Below are 22,549 nucleotides of genomic sequence, written 5' to 3'. Positions count from 1 at the left end.
TACAGACACCCTCCGACTTCCGCAAATGGACCGTTCTTCAACCTCTTACGTAAGTCAAAAGATACGTATGTCGGATTCCCCCTCTTCCCCCTCCATTCAGCATAGGCTAGCCGACCCTAGCCTAGGCATTTGTTGCAAACATGGGTTTTAAAAAAAAATTACACAAGATAATTCTATAGTAAATGTCAGACATATTTAGTCTGTTATATTATTATCGTTTTCGTGCTAGCTGTTTCTTTCACGTGCTCCTTTGTACGTACAGCACCCTCTCCTCCTCACTATGGTAATTCACAGTCGATACGGCGAAACCTGGTTCCAGTGCTAGACGCTCATTTTTGTCCACCTTCATACTTTTTCTTATTTTCTATTGACTATGACCATTTTATTATTTTCAGTTTCATCTCCAAATCGATTGCTGTACTCTTGCGAGACGGTTCTCGTTTTCCTTCAAGTGCACGTTTAGCACCAGGTATTGTGAATAATGAAAAGGGGAAAAAATATGGGGAAAAAGCACTAAACTAACGAGAGGAGATGAGTTCACGGCTCAAAACACACGGGAACTGGGAAGATGCAGCTTCATGCCTTGTCTGGTTACGCCAACTTGCGCTTAACACATTCATGTGAGCTTACAGTCCATAACGAACGTTTTATTAGAATACAAGCACACAAGAAAATACTGCTCTCGGTTCAAGGATCCTGTTTCCTCAAAGACCTGCACCTCAAAGGCAAAACACTTGCGCATTTGAAAGAAAACCTGAATTGTTTTGTTCGTTTGCACCTCAAGCCACACATGCTACGCATTCCCAAGATTTTTCTCCCAACGGCCAAACACAGTCACCCCTTCATTTTACCCTTAAGTCCCCCCAGTGGTTGCACACTTTATTTACATTTCCCATAATGCAACTATTTAGAATGACCTGGCTTCCCGCTCAAACTCGCGGTAACGCGGGTCGTTACTATATATTGTATATACTGTATATAGTATGTATTGTTTTTTACTATGTGTCGTATATACTGTATTTTAAACAACTCAAACATTCACACTACAAGGACAATTAATCCAGAACAATCAAACCTAGTAAGGGGAAATAAACAAAGTAAATTTAAAAAAAAAAATTAATAAAACACTCCAATAACCACATACAGACACATCAACACCTTGAAAATATTACAATAATCTACAGTCTTAATGTCCTTCTTATTCATAGACTCCTGGATAGTGTTTATGTACTGCTTAAATTCTTTAAGGAAAACAGAAAATATTGATTTTTTATTAGCAAATTTGAACCTGTGTATATGATATTTGACTAAAATGATAAATTACTGATATATGCATGTTCCTCTGTACTTCTATCAAAATATAAGAATCCAAACAGTACATATTCTCACTGGAATGCAAAATCCTTACACGGTTCATCAATAATACATTTAGAAACTTCTCTGCATAACTTTTTGGTATAACAACAGTGCCAAAAGACGTGAGGCGCAGTCTCTGGGTTCTTGCGCTTAACCGTATTCCCTATGTTTTGCGTAAAATAAAGGCACTATCCGTAAACATTGTGTATGCCGGGATTTTTTTTTCTTTTTACGTAAATCCGGATTTACCTAAGTCAAATTTATGTAAGTAGAGGAGTGTCTGTACTACATCTATTATTTATTGAACAGACGTGTGTCTAATACTGTTGCATTCAAGTGGCAGTGAAAAAAATGTGTAATGAAGTCATGCAATGCAACTGTGAAAGGTTCCCTCTTAATGTCCCGCCCTAACCTGTGTCCACACCCCCTGTACAGAATCGTTGCACCCTTAACCTCCTCTTTCCCTGGGGCTGTGTGTGTGTTTGTGTTTCCTTCAGTAAGAGACACAAAGAGAAGCCAACAAGACACCAGTTAGCGTGGCACAACCAACCTGGGAAACCTCTCGGTCCCCACAGGTATGAGGAATTAAACTACTTTTTTCACCTATTTTCTCACCTGAAATTTTCTAAAAGACAGAAATAAAGATGAATGTTTCACAGTTTGTTAGGTTTATTATTATAATATATATTTTTAAACATATTAACTTTGTGGCAGCTCTATTCTCGACAGATCTAAGCTTCCTTAAGTCCTACGTTGCTGTTGATGAGTAGGTGGAACACTCGACCGATATAAGTGCGGGTTGTCTATAGTTTCAGTGTTTTTAGGGGAAATATCTAAATACCCAAAGTTTGACAACACTGAATTTTGTTATATCATCTTCATTACTACATATACTAGTAAATTTGCTCTACTCTGTGAACTGACACTGCACAGCTATTGTTATTTTGATGGGAAATATCATAGAAATATGGCATAATAACGCTGCAGTAGCTTTGGATTTATAAAAATAGCTCCGCTGGTATTACAGCGCTAACGTCGGAACATGTCCACGCAAACAGACTTGTCCTTACAAGCTTATTACTACAAATACGATGAGGGAGGCCAGGATGTTTACTATGCGGTAAAATATAGTACGGTCGACTCCAACGGAAATGCTCCATATATATATGTCTAGAGCACACAAAACTATTAAGAGAAAGGGCAGCCTCTCGTCATTAAAAGAATAGAAACACCCTTCAGCGGGATGAACTGGGTCCAGCAGGTTTTCTCCACCTCTTACTCAAACAGGCAGAGGTGTCATCACTTTAGCAGTCGGGTGAGCTCTATCATGAATCGTATTCCTCCCATATTTCTGCGAAATTACCTTCTCGCTGCATTACAAAAGATAGAAGGCATTTCTCATTAAGTGGTGGAATTCTCTGACAAGTTTGTATTCGTTTCACCTTAGGGAATATCTTACACCATCCCTGGGGATGAAATGATCTCTTCTCAGTTGTCAACAAGTGTAGGAATCACTGGTTTTAGTCTCAAGGAGTTTTTATAAAGCTTGTATATGCTTATTCTCACACACACACACACACACACACACACACACTGATTGAAACTGCTCATCCCAAGCGGGGCCACAGCGAGCCGGAGCCTAACCCGACAACACAGGGCGCGGGGCCGGAGGGGACACACCCTGGGAGGAACGCCAATCCATCACAAGGCACCTCAAGCGGGACTCGAACCCCCGACCTGCCAGAAAGCAGGACCTGACCAAGCCCACTGCACCACCGTGTCTCCCATGCTTATTCTCTGAAGGAGCAAAATAAGAAAACGCAGCAGTATACAACTAGTCCAAGTGTCAGTTGGGTGTTCAGGTAATGCTGGCATGAGTATTGTACTGTAAGTGGATTAAATGTGTGTTAGTGAGAAAGAATGCATATGCTGTGCCTCCTTAGATATGTAGCAGGGAGAGGTAATTCCTCGAAAGATCCCTGCCATCAAGCATAACGTGCAAATATGAAAATGTGATGTGTGCAAAAATGACACATGTTTTACTTTCTCCACTGCTGATGGCAGCCCGTTAGTGAGCCCCAAATTCCAGACAAAGCTCTGGCAACCTTGGCAGGAACTCTGGAGCCCAACAACATGAGGTGAGGCCATGGGCAATGCATTTACATTTATTGATGTGGCTGACATTTTTCTCCAAAGCAACTGAAAATGTTAAGGTAGCGACAATTATTTACCCATTTATACAGCTGGGTCATTTACTGGAGCGATTTAGGGTAAGTAGCTTGCTCAAGGGTACCAGAGATGGAGGTGGGATTTGTACCTGCAATCTGTGGGTGCAAATGCAGCATCCCTAACCACTACACAACCAGTATGCAACCCTAAATCCATACAAGAGTTACCAAGACAACTGTTTGATGCTCATCCTATTAGTGTACGCACCATTTAAATGTCATAAAAACAAATGTCATTAATGCACCTTGGTATGGTACTCTATATTGGCTCAATACATTCTGCAGTAATTAACTGGAGTAGCAGTTCTAAAGAAGCCGTACTGGGCAATTACAAACGTGCCAGGCTCAGTTTGGATCTTTTTTGAAATTTAAATTAATTTAAAAGTTAAACGCACTCAATTTGTGGAGAGAGCGTGGAATATTAGATCTTTGCGAGTTACTCTCCAGACAGCGCCCTGATGGCGTGCTTCGTCCTTCCCTGGCAGGGAAAGGCCCTTGTCCTTGGCGCAGCTCCTGAGGGACTTCCGGCTGCAGTGTCAGTCGCTGGCTGCCAAGAACAACGCTGGGTACCGTCTGGAATTTAAGGTCCACACACACACACGCGTTCCTGCAGCTCAGATCTCAAAGCACGCTGATACACTCACCCCGGGTTTACCCGTAACAAAAATCTATGTGCATTATTATTATTATGTCATCTACCAATGAAATGTGAGCCACTGATTAGAAAAAAATATTTTAAGAACCATTTTTACATTTACATTTATTAATTTAGCAGATGCTTTTCTCCAAAGTGACATAAATCTCAGAGAAAATACAGTGTGTTCATTACATTAGGAGAAAGAGACATAGTTGCAGACGTGTGATTCTTAAGTAAAGTTAGTTTCTTTCCAGTTTATGCACCATCGTTCATCGCACAAGTAGGTGCATAAAACGCAGGATAGACTAATCCCGATCACCTTCCTACAAAGTTTTTGTTTTTTTTTTCTTTTTTTTAAAAGGTACACAAGCATTTACATACAATACGGGAGTAGCTGTGTAAAGGCTTACCTGGGCATGATTATAAAATTACGGTGCATGAACATTTACACCTTACATGAGCTTCAGGCTTCTTGGGCGAAGTCAGAAAAGGGTGAGTTTTCAGACCCTTCTTGAATGTAGACAGAGTTTCAGCAGTTCTGAGTGACAGGGGGAGGTCGTTCCACCACGGTGGAGCCAGAACTGAGAACCTCCGCACTTTTTTGATAAAAGTTTTCATACATCCAGAAGGACAGGACCATTTATGATCGCCGTCTCTGGAATTTTTGAGCTTTAATCGGAAACATCGCTGGATTCCAGGTTAAGCCCGGAGTTGGAGTTTAAACGAGACCATGTCAGTTGAGAATATCTCTTCCTCACCCCTTTGAATCTGGTGTTATTATCATATTTCAACAGAGGCTGAGTGAGGTGGGCAGAGAGCTCAGCACCAGGGCTGGAGACCTTGACGCCAACAGGGGGAAGAACAGATATCCGGACATCCTGCCGTGTGAGTGCCGCCCACACAGCAACACAGAGCAGGAACGATGGAGCCAAAACACACTCCACAGAGCAGCACAGCACGGCACAGAGCTTCCGAGAGCTCGGCACACAACGCAAGGGGTCCAGTGAAGATGGCAAACCGAAATACGATCCATAATCCCCGACCCCTGTGACCAACTCTGATTTCAGATGACCACTGTCGAGTGACGCTCTCCCCCCAAGACTCCGAGCTGCACTCTGACTACATTAATGCCAGCTATGTCCCTGTGAGTCCCCCAGAGCCGTTGGATACCATCTTCTGATCATGATTACGACGTCTCGGTCTCACCGCAGCGCCATCTATGCACCTGCAGGGCGGCGTGTCGGAACGGGACTTCATCTGCACCCAAGGTCCTTTGAGGAGCACGCTGGCTGACTTCTGGCGTATGGTGTGGGAGAAGAATGTGCACGTAATCGTCATGGTGACCAACTGCAAGGAGAACAACAAAGTGAGGACAGCTTGCTGTACTTGTTGCTTTCCGCGCCGCGCGACCGGGAAACGTGCCGTTTGGCTCATCGCTTGTATGGCCCTAGGTGCTGTGTGAGCAGTACTGGCCGCAGGAGCACACATCCGTGTGCTACAACAGATACCAGGTGACCACAGTGCACCAGCGGCGTGGTCCAGGCTGCCTCATTACCACCATGCACCTGCGTCAGGTGACTCCGCTGAACATATTACTGATGCGCTCCACAATGCTCGTTCTTCACGTCTTTCCAAAGGATTAGAAAGGTGTAACGACAAAGGTACGGCTGTGGGTAAAGTAGTCAGGTGGTTGCAGGTTCAAATCCTAGTTATGCCCAGTTTTATAAATAAGTCATTTTGGATCTCCTAACAGTCATCAGTCTAATGACATTTAATTGATCTTGTCCAGCTCTCGAAGCTGGTGGTGCGTGAACCTCTGTTGCTGGTTTGTATTGTACTGAGGTGGCAGTTTATTACCGCATTCATTAATATGTGGGGGTCATGTGGTCGGTGGGTACGATCAAGATGGACAGCCCCACGGAGAGGCGGGTAACGCACTACCACTACCAAGGCTGGCCGGACCGAGGCGTCCCCCGGGACCTCGCCTCCTTCTGCTCCTTCGCTGATCACGTGCGGCAGCAGCTGGACGGCGCCCCGTGTGTCGGTCCTGCCGTCGTCCACTGCAGGTACCTGCTAGCCTGTCGGCTCGGTTTGACACGAGGTAGAACCTGCCTGCATTCACTTGTAGCCTTGTACCACGGTATTGTAGGTGTTACTCTTCACTGTGTCAGACGGTGGGAGGATGTTGTGCTCCACTGCGTACCACTTTCACATTACTGCTGCTCATGTCCTAAAATGTGCACATGCTCCTCCCGTGCGCATGTATCTTTCGTTGATGTCGCAGTGCCGGCGTGGGCCGGTCCGGCACTTTTGTGGCAATCCTCCGGTTGATGCAGATGTGCGCTCGTAGCACCCAACCCGACGTCAGAAGGGTGGTGTATGACCTGCGCAGGCACCGCATGATGATGGTGCAAACTCTGGTGAGCCTCCACTGTTCACCCATCAGGCTCTTGGGCATCTTCCCATATCTAATGAGCTCATGAACCCATTAGAAGTGGATTTCAGCAATAAAAACGTGACTTGGAAGAGACACAAAGCCTTTTCTTATAGTCTCAATGTTTCAGTATCAAATTACTGTTACCTACACCAGCTGATAGCACCTTCTGTGTAATGTCAGTAAGCTTCGTGTACAGTTAGTTCCAGATTTTCAAAAAGTATTCCAATATTTCAAGCTGATTTTTACACCAAAGACACGGTCAGAAGCAAGGAAGCAATTGCCCAAATATACTGTCTGCTTCAGATACATTTTTCCAGCTTAAGGTTTATCCATCAGAATAGTTCAGTTATGGTAGAATACATGATCACATGTGTATCTACATCATCTCATTGAAAGAATCAAAAAGGCAAAGGAAAGCCTTACCTATCAGTTTAAACCCTTAAATTGCCTCCTCCGCCTACATATTAATATATGATTGTACTATGTGTTCTCATTACGTTGAAAGTGACCGTAGGGTCCATGTCTTTTAGGAACAATACATATTTATCCACTCCTGCCTACTGCACTGGATGGCTGAAGAGAAGAGCAGATACAGGTCAAGGTGTGTACATGTACATTAACACACCCTCACAAAACCTAGTGCATAACTGCAGCCATTAAGCTCAGCACCATTAATATGAAATACTAAGCAGCGTTAAGAAGTTCAGAACCCTGAAGTAAATGATTGTGCTTGAATATCAATGGTTACTGAGCATTTTAAAATAGAAAAACATAAAAGTCCTGTAATACATCAAAATTCCGGTGCTAGGAGGAAATTGAAAATTTGAGCAAGCTGACCAAGAGACGGGGTTCGCACTCCTTAGGTCTGTGGAAAGCACCCGGAGGACTGATACAGAGAGACACCCCCGACAGCCCACACCACAACCACCACCTCCATGGAGCTGGAGCAGGAGTGGGGACAGGCAGAGGCAGGAGCACCTGCTGCAGCACGGGCCCCCGGCAACTCTGGTCTCAGCAGGTATACAGAGACTGCTTTCCACAAATCTCCTGCAGAGGGTCCGGTTGGGGTCTACACAGACCCCCAGCTTACCTGGACTGCGATGGGACGGAATGTTTCCCCCACATACAAACGGGGATTGGGGGTGGGCAAGACGATACAACTTCTAAGGATGAGCATCCATCCATTCAACAATACCACGCACCAGCAACGTTCATCTTCCTGAAAATGTCACGAAAAGCGGTCCCAGGGTTTGAAATATTTTATTAAAAATCTGAATAAACAGCTGTAAATATGGATGTAGACCAGTTTGTCTGAGGTTGTAACTGTAGTCAAGGCAAAAACAAGACCTGGAAAGAAAACATTAAACACCACTTTCAAAACACTCAAAAGTGAATTTGAAAAGTATGAATCGCAGTTAATCGTAACTGCGGACAAGGCAAAGACGAGTATTGCTTTCGTTCTGACAAAGTCATTAAGAAAGCTTAAGACACGAACCATGACACGTTAAAGCAGCACATGTATCGGTTTCTCTCTACATTTTAATTTGCAAGCGCGAAACACGATTTTTATGTCAAAGATCATCAATATTATTATTTCCCCAAATATAGCCAAGTCCTTCGTAGGTTCTGAACCTCACTGTGTGCAATGCTTACTATTACATATGTAAATAAACAGCTAAGACAGGGAAGGTACTAAACCATGTGCAGTTCCTTAATTAGTACAACACTGTATTCCTACTAGGGAACAAAGGCTTTGTCTGGGCCCAGCAGTTAGCTGCTGCTCCGGTTCTTCCAGTTTCTCCGGTCTGGTAAGCATTCCCACTCGACACGTAGCTTCAGGTCTCCAGGACTGACATACATGCCAAGACGAAGATTAGGAATCACAAAGCCAGCATTCCCCGCTTCCCGGCCTACCGAAAAAATGGTTGGTTCCTGTAGCGCCAGCCTATCTCCACATCTAACCAGCAAGTGGTCTTCAGTCAGCCATTGAACCACCATGCAGCTCTAAACCTCTCATGCCAAAACACGGCCAACATTACAACAGCAGCCAACTTTTAAGGATGCTTTGAAACTTTAAGGAACCTTCATTTCAGCTATACAGTTACTAGGAAAAAAAAAGCTTATCAAAAGGGTTTCATTTATCTGAACGATGATCATTAAAATCCCAATTAACACAGAGTTTCAGTTAACGATACAGACTATCAAGTTGCAAACTGCTCACAGCATAGTTTCTCTTATCTATATAGGTTTTTAAAAAAAACTGCTTGTTTAAAAATCAAATAATTGTTTTGTGTGGTTACATACCTATGTACTAACTAAAGGTTTCATTTACATTTTAACTGTTTCTGATTTTAAAACCATTAATCAAACAAGCAGAACAGGACAGTTTTGATTTTGGATATTCCTCACTACTGCTATTTAAATAAATTTCTCATAGACAAGCTCTCCCGTCACTCAACATCCTAACCGTTTCATGGAACAGTCTCATAAAAACGGGGGGTATGTGCGCACGTACACACACACACACACACACACACACACACACACACACACACACACACACACACACACACAGAGAGAGGGGGAAAAAAGGCATGTTTCAAAACATGTAGCTTGCCGTCCGCCATAAATGACTACAATACAACTACATAAAGAGATTGACAAAAACAAAAAGGAAAAAACCCCACAGTGATTTGTTTTTGTCAGTTTATATATAATACATGTGTGTTTATATTACAATACATTTCGAAGCCAACGGTCTCTGCCACACTGAACCCTTGGTGAGCATGTTCCTTGCAAAGAAGACTGTATGGACACAGACACATCTTTAAATATATATACGGGAGCTAGTCTCCTGTTTACTGTCCTTTGAAAATGTCAGCTGCAATAATGGCGTTCTGGGGTTCATTTCAGCTGTAAAAATCCTTACATTTCTGCATTTTTAAAGGAGCAGTTCCTTGAGCTAGGGTGCTTTTGAACAGTTCTTGGGGGGAAGGGGGGGGGGCGCCAGTCCACTTTGGCAGCAATGCCAGTACAGTCCACAGTTCAGCTGAGCCTGTCCAGAGCCACAGAGCGTTGGACATGGAGTCCATCGGACAGCAACGTGCCTCAACCCTGCGTAACCTTGCTGGTTGGGGAAAGGAGGAAAGCAGGACAGTTGTGTTTTGGAAGCCCCTCAACAGTACTCTGGTTTTCAGTGACAGTGAGGTCCCCCACCAACACAAAAAATAACCAGTAAGGGGAAAAACAGGGAAGAAACGTATGTGTGTTTGGAGGGGGGGGGGGGGGGGGGGGGGGTAGGAGTACCTCCTCAAATGTAGTGAGTAAAAGTTTGGCCAACAGTATTTCATTTACAAAATTTTTACCAACAAAGTCTGAATGGAAATTTAAAATCAGAAAAATAAAAAGAAAATTCCAGGCAAATGTCCCTTCATTCATTCCAATGGGTACAGATGTGCTGGATATACAAAAAGGAAAGGCTGTTTTGTGAAGCTAATCAAAAATACGGTTTTATATGCATTAAAAAAAATGGAAAAAAAAAAATGTATGAGACAGAAACGGTTCTGTAGTTTTCCTTTTGCCTTTGTAAAACAGAACTGCATTTGGCGTGGAGTAAGGGGTCAGTCCTTTATTCCTCATGTAAAGGACAAGAAGAGCAAGAAGGGGTTGGGGCACAGAAAGTGAAAAGCAAGAGATGAAGGGCACGGTCCACGTCAGCCCCCCTGCTCCAGCTGGGGTTGCTTTACCCTCCTCTAGTTTCCAGAGGCCATGGCAACGGCGTCCTGGATCTCTCGCACCATGAGTATACGAGCCAACATGTGCTCCATCTGCTCCCGTGTGATTGGCTGAGTAGAGTACCAGATGGGACTGTTTGGGGCCACTACAGGTTCAGGCGTCAGGTAAAAGGTGTCATTGCGGCCCTTTACGCTCTGGGGACTGAGAGAGAAAGAATAGATAAAAGAGGCAGATGAGACAAAGAGAACAAAGAAATTTCAATACAATCCTCCTTGCATAACAAGCACTCTTTACCAGAACTCAATTATGATCACATTTAATTTGGACCCTAAAATTCAATATAACGAACTATTAACTCATACATATAAGAATGCCTTACAAGAACAGAAATTTAATACTGAAGCCTTACTGATTTCCTGGCTTCTCCTGCACATCAGTTTTCTCCTACAGATGTGTCTGCTTGAAAGTACTATATCAGAAATGTTTTTGACTTATCATACTGTAAAACCATCATCTATAGGTCCTAAAGCAAAAAAAGTTTAAAAATGCTAAAATGCTGAAAAATCAAAAAAAGGCAAAGGAAAGCCTTACCTCTCAATTTAAACAACCTTCAAGTTCCCTCCTCCTAGTTATCTCCACTAATACAAGATGCAAACTTTCTGTGAGTAACTCATTTAAATCTCGTATGACAAGTCACCTTATGAGGATATTTTTCAGGACTAAGTTACACTCATACAAGGGAAACCTGTACTGCCTGTAGAGGTACAGAAATCTTTATCAAAGCTTCTCAATACAAGTCACCTGTTACAACAGTTCCAGTGAGCTTGACAAATGTTGATTATCCTAAGCAGTGCTTCAATAACCCAACCATTTCTGCTATGCATATGCTGCTACGCATATGCTAAATGAACCATGTGCAATGTTGGAAAACCCTTTCCGTAACATCCATAATATTTGATGCTAAAATATTTGACAAATGTACAGCCCAAAGCAACTTCAGTTTGCTATCAGATATTAAAAGTTAAATTTGAAAAAATGGCTAGAGAAGATTTTTTTTCAAGAGTTAAGGAGTAAGTAAGAGTAACTTCTACTCACCACTTGAAGAGGTAGAAGTCATATAGCTTGATGGGGCAACGCAGTGGGTTCTCTGGGTGCTCTGCCTGCTCTGCGTACATGTCATCTGTCACTGCAGCGCATGGGGTCATAGGTCAGCAGCAGGTCCCATGGGAGCCACTGAGCACTAGTAATCTACTCACTCAATACCTGTTTCTATCTCACTGATTCACATTACTTCACAGCCACAAATTCTAAGGAAAGTCTTCAATAGTTGGCCATGCAAGCCCTTACCCTTCTGACCAACATGGTGCAGTCCCACTCCCTTTAGGTAGCGAATACTGGTGCTTTTGTCCTTGGGATTGCAAGGGTTCTTCTTTGTGTGTCGAAGCACTTTGGAGAAAGCCACCTTCATGTGCTGCTCCACTGTCTTCAGCTGGAAATACCTGCAGGATTCAACACCCACATAAACACCTCTACTCCACTCCATGTTTCAAACTGATGGAGGTAAATGTGTGAGTACACACTGAACAACACTATGATGCTAAACACTCCCACAACAGCAGCAGTGCTGGGAAGAGACCACTGGTTTGGTAGTTATGATTCTGGATCAAACTTTATTTTATAAAACTGGAGGTAGAGTGTCTTTTCGTGTCTGCAGAAACTCACTTGGTGTTGAAAAACATTAGTGTGGTGAGCAATGTTGAGGGGGAATGCGCTCCCAGCTGTTTGCACTCCCAAAGCATCTCCTCAGTCACATGACTGGGAATGATGTAACCTGGAGACAGACAGCAAGAATGATAAAATGACACAGGGACTGTAACTGCACAGCCAAGTTGCAACACTGCCTTTGCTTAGCAGCATATATGAAACTGAGCAAAAAAGAAAAGTTCAGAATGAATGGATGTAGAAGTGTCTCAGTGAATGAATTATGCAAACGTGTCCTTACCCAGTGGGTGCACACTAGGTTTCCAACCATCCAGAATGCGGTGTAGCCACTGGGAGAAGCGCAGGTAATATGGGTCTGAGAAAATATCATCTACTCTGCCATTCTCAAATAGGTACTGGGGAGGGAGAGAAGAAGCAGCATCAAGGTGAAGAGAACAGGATGAGAACACATGTCTGGACTGGGTTCACTGAACAAATTGCCATTAGCTGGCTGGAGGACATCACTTCAACAGGTTGCACAAAGGTTAAAAATATATAAACATATTTGAAAAATACGCAAGACTGTATATACCTCAATCAGTCACCCTAACCCCACCAACTGACTAGAACCCAGGCTTGCAACTGGATTTTTCAGTCCTACCACAGGTGTGGCAAATGAAGTAGGAAATTCACACTTTGGGGCCCATCTTAAATACATTAAAGCAAACAAAACCAAAATTCAATCAAGACTATATTCAACCACTGTGGGTATGACAAATTAATAACAGTCAGTAAGATAAAAACTATGTGAAACCAATGATTTTTTCCTGCCTAATGAAAAGATCAAAACTTGGAAGATGACCTGAACTTGGTTCACATTTTGGCTCTGCCTCCAAGTTCAGGTCCATATACCCATTTCACATTGTCACAGTTCATAAAGAATTAATTCATGCAGCCATATCAAACAAAAAAAAAAAAAAAAAAAAATCCAATTTCAACACAGAGTTTCTCAACCTCTCCAGCAAGACTACGTTATTTCAACACATAGCATTTATAAAATTGCATCCTGTATATTAAAGAACCATTACAATGGCTCATGAAAACGTAACCTTTTTCAGGCAATGAGATTATAATTCAGTAAAACTGCATTTTGCAAAGGGGGGGGGATTACAAGTTGTGTGTGTGTTTTCCTTTTGTTTCTGTAAGTGGTAAAGTTTTTAAAAGGAACATTTTGGTCCCAATGCAGCACAGCTGCTGTGTGATTTTGAATAGTATAAAAGCATTCAATGAGGGAAACAATCAAAAAAATGCAGGCAATAAGAATGACTAATGAAAATAAGCCAATCGTCATCATTGTATTACTTCATGTAGTAGTACTTACAGACAACAAAATTAAAACATTAGAAGTGTGGTCTATAAAAATAGGCAAGACCTTTTAGTGCTGTTTTCCCCTTGCTGTTTACAAACATTGTTTTGTTCAAACATCTCACTCAAGTTAGATGGCTGCTGCAAGTGTCACCCGAATACAGTTTACAAGTAAAAGGGAATGTGTAAAGACAAGCTAGAATTGTCACAAATGTTATACAATTGTTATGTAGTAAAATACCTTTTAATTGAATATTTTAGTTACGCCCAGGAACTGGATACTTTTTCCATGTGACAAATACTCTAATGGTAATTTGCCTCCAAAACTGACAGAATTCACCAAATAGGGATTTCATGAACTACATTAAACCCTTAAGCGAGGAATGGGTGTTTTCAATTTGCCACATCTTTGTTTCCAATTCACAATGTGGTAACTAGTAAACATTCAGCCAACCCTGACAGTAGTGTGTGGGCACACACATGTAAGAGGGCAGACCTTCTGTATGCAGAGGAAGATGTAGTAGAGCACATCTGGTTCAAAGGGCTCGCCTTCCAACCCTCGGGCCTCCTGGGTCATCAGAGACAGACCGATGTTCAGCTCTGCCACAGCACATGACACCAGGTCTTCCTGGAACCGCAGAGGCTGTCGTCCTGCTCACACAGAGTCAAATTTACCATCTTGCACAAATACCACTCTTACTAAAGAATTGTTTACTAACTCAAGTTACAATTGCTTAATGAGAATGTGATGTTGATAGTGTGGTTGCGTGTCTAGGCAGCACAGCTGCGTAAAGGTTTGTAAATAAGCAAATCATTCTCCAATTCTATCCTGACTGCAAAATGACCTTGTAGATAAGTCCCTTCTCAGCCAGTGACTGCACATGTGTCTAGGCCTCTCTCGTGCAATCAGTTCTTTTTTTCCTTCAATAAAAGAGCAATTAACTCACGGCCAATGGGTGCCAGCTTGGTATGTGCATCCTTCTCCAGCTCTGCATTCTTGGCCTGTGCCCACAGCCGCCACACATCCAAGCCCTCCTCTGGCTTGAGAGTGCTTGGAAGCAGCAGGGTAGGTGGAGCCTGTGGCTGGCTCTCCACCTCGGCCACCTGCACCGTCTGACCCTGCAGCATAAGCAGAACAGTACACTGCCCATCGGCCTGGGTCCACACTCCACAAGGCACAACCAGCAGGCTGTCATTCAATAAAAACATCTTAAAATCTATTCCCACAAGAGAAGCACACAGATTTGCTAATTTACTTAAGATAATCAAATCAGCCTACAAGATCTCTATAAAATAATCCATACATACAAAACCTGACCTTCAAAGGTTGCAGACAAATTCTCTTGATTCTATGTGTGTGGAAGTTACTTGTCAGACTCCTTAACATACAAAGGCTTTAAAGAGGTCCTCAGTATTACTATGCAAGGCTGTCTGCTAACTCCTCCCTACCTCCCATGTTGTACAGTCTGTAGGTCCTTCACTGGTTCTCTTTGCTCCATTAACTCCATTCTCATCCAACTAATCCTTGTTGTTTGTTAATATTCCTGATGATCATTATTGATTTACCCCTTTCCCTGAGTCCTACTGCACTTCCGACTATATCCAGGTGTCAGCACTGAAGATTCCTTACTTTAAGGAAGCCAGTTTGGCACAACACTTGTATGCAACACATTTCACGAAGCGATTTCGGCTGTGTAATGGCATGCTCTGGTCATTCCAACAGACCTGTAGCTGCTGCTGCTCCTGTCCGGTTCCTCCTTGCGTGTGGACCACCTGCTGCTGTTGGGGATCCCAGATGTGGACGGACTGAGTGGCTCCAGGGTATGCCCCTGCCACTGTTTGCACTGCCACGGGGATGTGAATGTTCCCATTCATGAACTGCGCAGGGAACAGTGTGTTGGCCAGCGTCTGCACTACCTCCTCCTGTGCACCTGTGGCTGCTGTTGTTGAAGGGGCAGGCGCTGTCACAGTAGCAGCTGTGGCAACAGGAGCGGGGCTCACAGCAAGCTTGCCGGCCACCACCATCTTGTCCTTGTCATCGGCAGGTGAGCCAGCCACGTGCACGGTGCCGTAAGCCTCCTGTGGGATGGCAATATGCGTGATGCTCTGTTGCTGCAGGTCGCCGCGTGTCTGCGCCGAGTACACCGGGATGGTCCAGGTCTCGCCCGTGGGGCTGGTGATGGTGCCTGTGGCACTGTACAAGTGTGTGCTATCCACTGTCAGCAGGTCTGGCCTCAGAGACAGGTAGCTCTGCTGCTGACCCTGGCCCTGCGGGATGGCTAGCACAGTGGCCAGCTGTTGCCCGGGCAGGGCATACGATACTGTGATGGGCATATCCACCTTACGCTTCTTGGCAGGTTGCAGGACCCCACCTGTGGCACTTGACCTGCGCTCCCCCTCCCTTGGGGAGCCCTGCTGCTGCTGGGGTGAGAGTGCCCCTACAGTCTGGATCTGGATCTGCTGTCCACCAGCTACGGTCACCAGCTGGGCTTGGATCTGTGGAAGAGATGGACAGATGGCAGTTTTCCCACAAGTGGATTCATGTGCACAAAACATGACTGCAAAGGGATGAGGTATGGAACTGTATGAAGGTATAGTGTGGAATGTTACTATTGCATGTGGTTGAAGCAGTGCAAAGAGATGAAGTGTAGGATGGAGCACACTGCATGGTTTGTGCATGAGGGTGGAAGCGTGGGTGTGTATGGGAGAAGGATTGAGGTATGTGTGATCAGAAAGATTTATGCGAGAACCAAGAGGGTGACGAACACAGAAGGACATTTGTGAAAGGGCAAAGGGACTGTGGTGCAGAGTATTGAACACGTGTACAAAAAAAATCTGCATCATGACGTACATAAGGTCTATGGGGTGGAATTAAAATTGAGACGCATCAGAGATCAAAGAGTGACTTTTGAGTGGTTAGCAGTATGAGTAAGATAACAGCCACGTGAAAAGGAAAGAGAAAAATAAATATGCATCTGAAACTTATGAAATGATCTTTTGTTTACTTTCACTTGCATGTTGCTTTGAAGAAAAGTATCTGCTAAATGAATACATGTAAATGTACGTGTTTGCGGATGAAGAGCAGTGTGTCATAGTTTGAGGGGAATACTTGGGGTTTCTGTGAAAGCAGAGGCAAAAACAAGGTGTCAACAGACCTGCTGGTGCTGCTGCAGCTGTTCCTCTGAAATCTCCCCATGCTGCACCAGCTGGGCTGCGGTCACCGTCTGCAACTGGGTGCCAGACAGCTGCTGCTGGGTGGGACTGGGCACTTGCAGTACCTGCCCTACTACCTGGGCCTGCTGTTGACCCTGGATTTGCACCTGAGTATATATAGGGAGGTGGACAAAGAAAGAATTACAACTTCAAAATGAAAACAGGCAGAATAATCAAGATAACCTACTAAATGGAAATATGTTTTGGCAGACAGGCAGCGAAAGAATAAGTAAGATCATGAAGGGGACACAGACCTGGACCTGTATCTGTTGCTCTGATGCCTGGTGTACTGCAGCGGCCAACTGTGGGGAAAGCTGTGCCGAAGTCACCTGCTGTGGCTGTGCCTGTTGTTGCTGCTGCTGTTGCGGCTGCTGCTGTGGTGACTGCTGCACCTGTACCTGCACCTGTCCCAATAGTAATGAATGGGGATCACTCCATCTACTCATTATCAACAATCAAATTACTGAACTCTCAGTGAACAAAATACAGGTAGCACAGGACATAAGGTGAGCTAAGATCTGGAGAAGATGTCTGTCTTTCTCTCGCTCTCTCTCTCTCTCACTCTTACACACACACACACCACAATTAACTCACACAGCCATATGTTGAAAATTTAGTTGCCATTTCAACTCAAACTGAAAGAATGCAGAATATTGGAAAACCATACGGAAATCTCACACACACTCAAGCAGGTCAGTTCCCATTGTGAAAGACGACTTCAGTTGACTAATTAAGAGACTGCTGAATCATAACAAAAAAAGAAAAAGAAAAAAAAGGCACTTTATGTAGCCCTACTCCAAACCACAGCTGAAAGGTGGGAAAAAAGGGAAGGGTAGAAGAGGCAAATGCCCAGACTCACAGACAGAGAACATGAACGGCTGTGAAATGCTACTTACAGGGCAGGCCAGCTCTAGCAAGGAGCCCGCCACCTCGGTGCTATCTGTGTAAACACAGTTGGCCCCTTGCTGGTAGACCATGGTGGTGCCACCCTGCTGGAACTCCTGAAGTGCCTCAGGGCCTTTGCTGGCCAACGATTCCAGGAACTCCTTCATGCGGTGCTGCGGCACAGTGCGTGCCTTCTGCCGCACATACTCCTCAAATGAGACCGTGTTATCCACGGAGTTGTTCATGGCAGTCCTCGCCTGTCTCCGAGGGGGGCTCTGCAGTTAGAGGATGACAGAGCAGCTCACTGCATCTCAATTAATCTATATAAGAATGTGACGAGCTATATAATTATGTAAACAGCAACCCAATCTAATCTCATAAACATTCCAATGCTACAGCCTTTCTCAGAAGTGTTACAGGCATTCTTGTCTAAATAAACTTTACTTTATATGGTTAATTCATGCATCTTATAGTACTATGAATACATAATTGTGTGCCTGATAAAAAAAATCATTTAATGAAAGGAATTATTAATTATCCAAATAAACACATCACAAGTTAAGGGGCTCATTCATGTCAGGAAGCACAAGAGTCAAAAACATATTTCTGTTCTCCGAGAGGCTATAGGTCCATCATTCCTGAGTCCTGTGACTCAAATTAAACTGCTCTCTGCATAATTATTGTGGGCTGTTTTGCCATACCATCTTCCATAAAATTTCACTCAATCACTTCTTTTGGGGATAGTGGACAAATCTCAGGTTTTCGACAAGTGTTCCGGATTTATGATGGAAGTATTGAACACTGATTTCAGTGGCTAAGGAGCACAGTGATTTCAGTCAAGTCTGCAGTAATTTAGGCTTGGATGGATATGTTTGTGTGCAACAATGAACAACTATACAACACACTTCCCTGAACGACCCGTAACCAAAAAGATGAACCTAAAAACAGTACTTCAAATACATATACACACACTGTTTGAACCGCTTGTCCCATTCAGGGTCGCGGGGAGCCGGAGCCTAACCCGGCAACATAGGGTGTAAGGCTGGAGGGGGACGGGACGGGACACACCCAGGACAAGACGCCAGTCTGTCGCAGGGCACCCCAAGCAGGACTCAAGCCCCAGACCCACTGGAGAGCAGGACCCGGTCCAACCTACTGCACCACCGCACCCCCCAACCAAAATCAGTCTCATTCATATATTGTTACACTGCGGCGAGTGTGGCTTTCGTGTGATGTGTGTATGTATACAACACTCTTCCCTGAACGACCTGTAACCAAAAAAATGAACCTAAAAAGTGATATACACAGAATACTGCAGAAAGGCAATGAATGCAACCCATAACAGCAAATGGGTCATCAATAATCAGGTAGACCAGCTCCTCGAGTTATAAATTCATGAGTTACAAAGACACAAGTAAGAAATGTGTTTGGTTATTTCCCTGCCAATTCCTCCCCCCCCACCAATTATTTCTTAAAAAGTCTGGTTGTTACAAAGCAAATCTGTGACCTGTATCTTACGGAGTATTTTCCAATTTACTAGAGGGATAATTTCACAGTACCTAACCTGGGAATAAACTGAGCTTCTGACTGGGCTACAGTGACTCTGGCGGAATGAACACACTTCCGGTCCATCTTGTGTTCGTAAGTCGAGGAGCCGACGTACTTTGGACACGAAGGAGTAGAATGAACAAAACACACACGACACTTCAGGCCAGTTCTCAACGACAAGGCAGCCTGTCAAAAACAGTGCTTTAATTCACTACATTTTTTTTTTTTTTTGTAAACACGACCGTACTACATGTACACACACGTTTATAGTAGTGTGTGTGTGTGTGTATATACGCTTTTTCTGGCGTTTCAGAGCCCCGTCCGCCGCCGAAGCCCCATCTCGCCACGCTACCTTAAATGTGAGCCGAAGGTGCCGATGCGCCAAAAGCAGACGTTCAAAAACAGCGAAACATCTCCGTAAAATGCCGCACGCGGGGCGCCGTGCCCACACCGCAACGCCAAAGTGCACCTTTATAAAAAACTGACGCGGTTATGAGCTCGTCTCGGTCGCGTGGTTTCGTTTGTTTGATTCTTCCTAAAACCGGGGGAAAAAAAACGCGCTCCAAGCGTCCCAGAGTCGATGCTAACAAGCCTTGTTACAAGGTCGCTAGACAAAAAAAAAGAAACTCTACTAAAACGTCTTTTTTTGTTTTTACATGCTTATCAACAAAAACTGACAATTTTCAATAATTGGTACGCCAAGGAAGATGAAACAAGAAGCTGGAGCTAGAGAATAAACTCCGCGGGCGAACAAACAAAGCTGGCCTTCACTCCGCGGAGCTGCGGCCCGGCCTCGGCGTTTCCTGCCGATCAGAGACCGTGCACGAGAGCTCAGGGGCCGGATGATAGAGCGCTCGCCGCTCAGCGCCGCTTCCCCTATTCGCGGGTTCCGGTTCGCGCGCCCGTGGACTGCGCGGGTGAGGTGATGACGGGAAAGGGGTGGGAGGGTGAGCGAAGCGCGCTCTCGTGCGAACGTTGTAGAGAGCTGCAGGTGGCGGACGCAGAACAAAAGACATAAAACATGTATGATAGTCTGCGTCGGCGCTACCTGAGCCGCTACCCGAACCACGGCGTCTTAGCAGAGCTGTGCGTTGGAGGAGCGGCTCCACAGGGGTTCCGGGAGGGCCACCATGGGGTTCAGGGTGCATGTGGGCAGGAGAACCCCGAAGGACAGCGCGAGAAGGTACTTCACACCACAAACTCCCACGTCGAACGCGCATCAATGTGCAGAAGTGAAAAGATCCAGTCCAGATCCCCTAGACATGTCGAATAATACCTTTGCTTTCAGTGAATACCTTACTAGCACACCTACCGACGACTTTTACCACCTCATGCAGGATGCATGTTAAAGTAAAACCAGCTTATTGTATGAATACATAAAATGTGTTTTATTACTTAAGTGAACAAACAGGCCCCATCTGGAAATCACCTTCTGTACTTTGCTGCACCTTTACCGATGGACAGCACTGTACAGAATTTTTAAAGGCAGAAGCACTGAATCTTTTTTTTTTTCTTTTTTCTTATTCCACTATTTTTAGCCACACAAAACAAAAACTGCCATATATAATTATCTTATTGATCATATAAATGCAAGTCCCTTAAGGAGACAGGATCTGTGTGGCTTTGTGGTGTTTAAAAGGCAGACAAACACTGCATGAGAAAATGGCCTTTTCATGGGTTTCACAGAATAACACCTCTAATTGTCTCAAGTGTGTTCAAGGACATTGACACTCATTCTTGTGTTAACATGTATGTGGTACGTGATGTGACATTATTTGTGACCACTTATTTCACTGTGTAAGACTGACTTTAGCATGCCAAAAAGTGGAGCAACCCTAAAAGTAACTGATGTAACATGGAGTTTCTTTACAGAAAACCCCACATACCACAGCACATTAAACCCTCTATAATAATTTATATACACTTATCTATGTAGTATGACTACCTATTAAATAGCTAAACTGTAGTTATGCACAGTTTAACACCAGTGGCTCCTCTTCATGACTGGTCAATTGTTACTACCTAGTTTGATGTATGAAGTTAATCTGTGGAAAAGAACGTGATTAAATTAATGCGTGGCCGGTCCTTGATTGAGAATCGCAACTAAGACCACTGTGTGTGAAGTTCAACCCGCCGCCAAAAGCACAAAACTGAAAAGAAGATGGAAAAAATAATAATATAAGCAGGGACAACGAAACACGAATTCTGACTCTGCGTTACTGGCTCGGGCTGCACGCGGAGGGTGGCGGCGCGCGCGACAGAGCGAACACGCGCCAGCCGTGCCCGCGCCTGTCACCCCCTCTTCTCCCCTCCCCCTCCCTACCTGCGATGCGCGCCGCCGCGTTCAACACGACTGTAAAAGGGCGCTTCTTGCTCTCACTAGCCACAAGCGCACCACATAATAATACATGTGGCCTGCAGTAACGGAGAGAAAGGGACGGTGGAACGCGACCGGCCGCTCGGTCCTCCGCACACGGCGCTGTTTTTGTTCTTAGACGAGCTCCGTTCGTACCTCTCCACCTCGGCCTGGCTCCTCAATCCGCTCCCCTTCGCCTGCTTCTTGCAGCCGACGTACCGCGCTGACACACCTTTGTCTTAGCGTACAAAAAGAACGAACTCTTTTTTTGTGTGTGATTCTCTTCCAGCGATACCAAATTTCTTGGAGCTCTCGATATTATTATTTTCCCCTTTTACTTCTACTCAGACCTCACTGGGCGCCATCTTACAATCTACCTAGACCAGCCAATCCGGGGCCGCTCGAGCTGCGCGCCGTCTCTCGCGAGAGTGCCGCCGGCCAAGCGCTGGGGCCGCGAAATGGTTCAAAAACCGTCTTAAAGCAGACTCAGTGCATCGGCGCACCGTTTTTATGTTGCTCTGGGTTTTATTAACACAGTCACAGCGTCGGAATTTGTCATACGTTTCTTCCTCAAAGTTAACTTTATTATAGCTGTACGTAGTTGTGTAAATATGCCTTGTCAGCTAAAATGTCATTGCCTTGAAACTTCTCGACATCTAATTTTTATGAAAAATTACGCAAGAAAACCAGCCAAAACGCTGCAAACGTACGTTATAATGTGTGCACATTATGCGCAATCTAGACTTTGAAGTCTAAACAGTTTAAAACCGTGTGAAAAAAATGTTTTCGTGCACCTTTAAAGGCGCGTTATCTTGCTCGGTCCGCCTTAAAGAGCCAGGCATGTGTGAGTGAGCCCTCCTCCCGCCCTGCTCTCCCTGCAGCACACTGCCTCATTGCCCTCTTAAGGTGGACCTGACGCAGATCTGCCTGAGAGGCTGCATGAAGCTGCAAACGTTTTGATGGAGGTTGCCTGCTGCGGCCATGCAGAGGTTAATTCCCACGGTCACTACTTAACCCTGCACAGGCTCTGACTTTTGAATGGCATGACCCAATTGCTAGGAAACACAAAATTACAGGACTAACTTTTC

General features: G+C 44.5%; 2 protein-coding genes across 5 annotated transcripts; one reads left to right on the top strand and one right to left on the bottom strand.

Moving 5' to 3' along the window:
- Positions 1–1,848: 1,848 nt before the first annotated feature.
- LOC108940233 (receptor-type tyrosine-protein phosphatase V-like) lies at positions 1,849–8,803 on the top strand. 3 transcript variants are annotated; one of them, XM_018762231.1, is made up of 11 exons: positions 1,849–1,931; positions 3,421–3,494; positions 4,070–4,169; positions 5,016–5,106; positions 5,289–5,365; positions 5,453–5,587; positions 5,673–5,795; positions 6,127–6,287; positions 6,506–6,641; positions 7,189–7,259; positions 7,522–8,803. In XM_018762231.1, exons 2-11 carry the CDS (start codon positions 3,490–3,492, stop codon positions 7,823–7,825), a joined length of 1,203 nt encoding a protein of 400 aa, XP_018617747.1. In that variant the 5' UTR covers positions 1,849–1,931; positions 3,421–3,489; the 3' UTR covers positions 7,826–8,803. The 3 variants fall into 3 exon arrangements, with proteins under 3 accessions (XP_018617747.1, XP_018617749.1, XP_018617748.1); XM_018762233.1 differs by lacking the exon at positions 1,849–1,931 and adding an exon at positions 3,088–3,218; XM_018762232.1 differs by lacking the exon at positions 1,849–1,931 and having other exon boundaries at positions 3,225–3,494.
- Positions 8,804–9,939: 1,136 nt separating this feature from the next.
- qrich1 (glutamine-rich 1) lies at positions 9,940–21,918 on the bottom strand. 2 transcript variants are annotated; one of them, XM_018762329.2, is made up of 12 exons: positions 21,618–21,918; positions 17,569–17,832; positions 16,927–17,076; positions 16,615–16,779; positions 15,185–15,955; positions 14,407–14,578; positions 13,956–14,110; positions 12,396–12,510; positions 12,116–12,224; positions 11,741–11,892; positions 11,489–11,579; positions 9,940–10,594 (listed from the first exon to the last, which is right to left on the bottom strand). In XM_018762329.2, exons 2-12 carry the CDS (start codon positions 17,800–17,802, stop codon positions 10,411–10,413), a joined length of 2,298 nt encoding a protein of 765 aa, XP_018617845.1. In that variant the 5' UTR covers positions 17,803–17,832; positions 21,618–21,918; the 3' UTR covers positions 9,940–10,410. The 2 variants fall into 2 exon arrangements, with proteins under 2 accessions (XP_018617845.1, XP_018617846.1); XM_018762330.2 differs by lacking the exon at positions 21,618–21,918 and adding an exon at positions 19,458–20,883.
- Positions 21,919–22,549: the final 631 nt, after the last annotated feature.

The sequence above is a fragment of the Scleropages formosus genome, chromosome 2, assembly GCF_900964775.1.
Source record: "Scleropages formosus chromosome 2, fSclFor1.1, whole genome shotgun sequence".
In the NCBI taxonomy this organism is placed as follows: domain Eukaryota; kingdom Metazoa; phylum Chordata; class Actinopteri; order Osteoglossiformes; family Osteoglossidae; genus Scleropages; species Scleropages formosus.
The sequence above is the reverse complement of the archived record's forward strand: the minus strand, read 5'-3'. Positions and strand labels throughout refer to the sequence as shown.

Bases quoted from the DNA above. Each gene is read 5' to 3' on its own strand.
- LOC108940233 (XM_018762231.1), top strand. The intron at 4,170-5,015 runs GTCCACACACAC...ATATTTCAACAG, and splicing joins GGTACCGTCTGGAATTTAAG to AGGCTGAGTGAGGTGGGCAG. The intron at 5,588-5,672 runs GTGAGGACAGCT...GTATGGCCCTAG, and splicing joins ACTGCAAGGAGAACAACAAA to GTGCTGTGTGAGCAGTACTG.
- qrich1 (XM_018762329.2), bottom strand. From the start codon at position 17,802: ATGAACAACTCCGTGGATAACACGGTCTCATTTGAGGAGTATGTGCGG. The intron at 14,579-15,184 runs GTCTGTTGGAAT...CTTATGCTGCAG, and splicing joins AGGAGCAGCAGCAGCTACAG to GGTCAGACGGTGCAGGTGGC. The intron at 12,225-12,395 runs GTAAGGACACGT...GTCTGTCTCCAG, and splicing joins ACCTAGTGTGCACCCACTGG to GTTACATCATTCCCAGTCAT.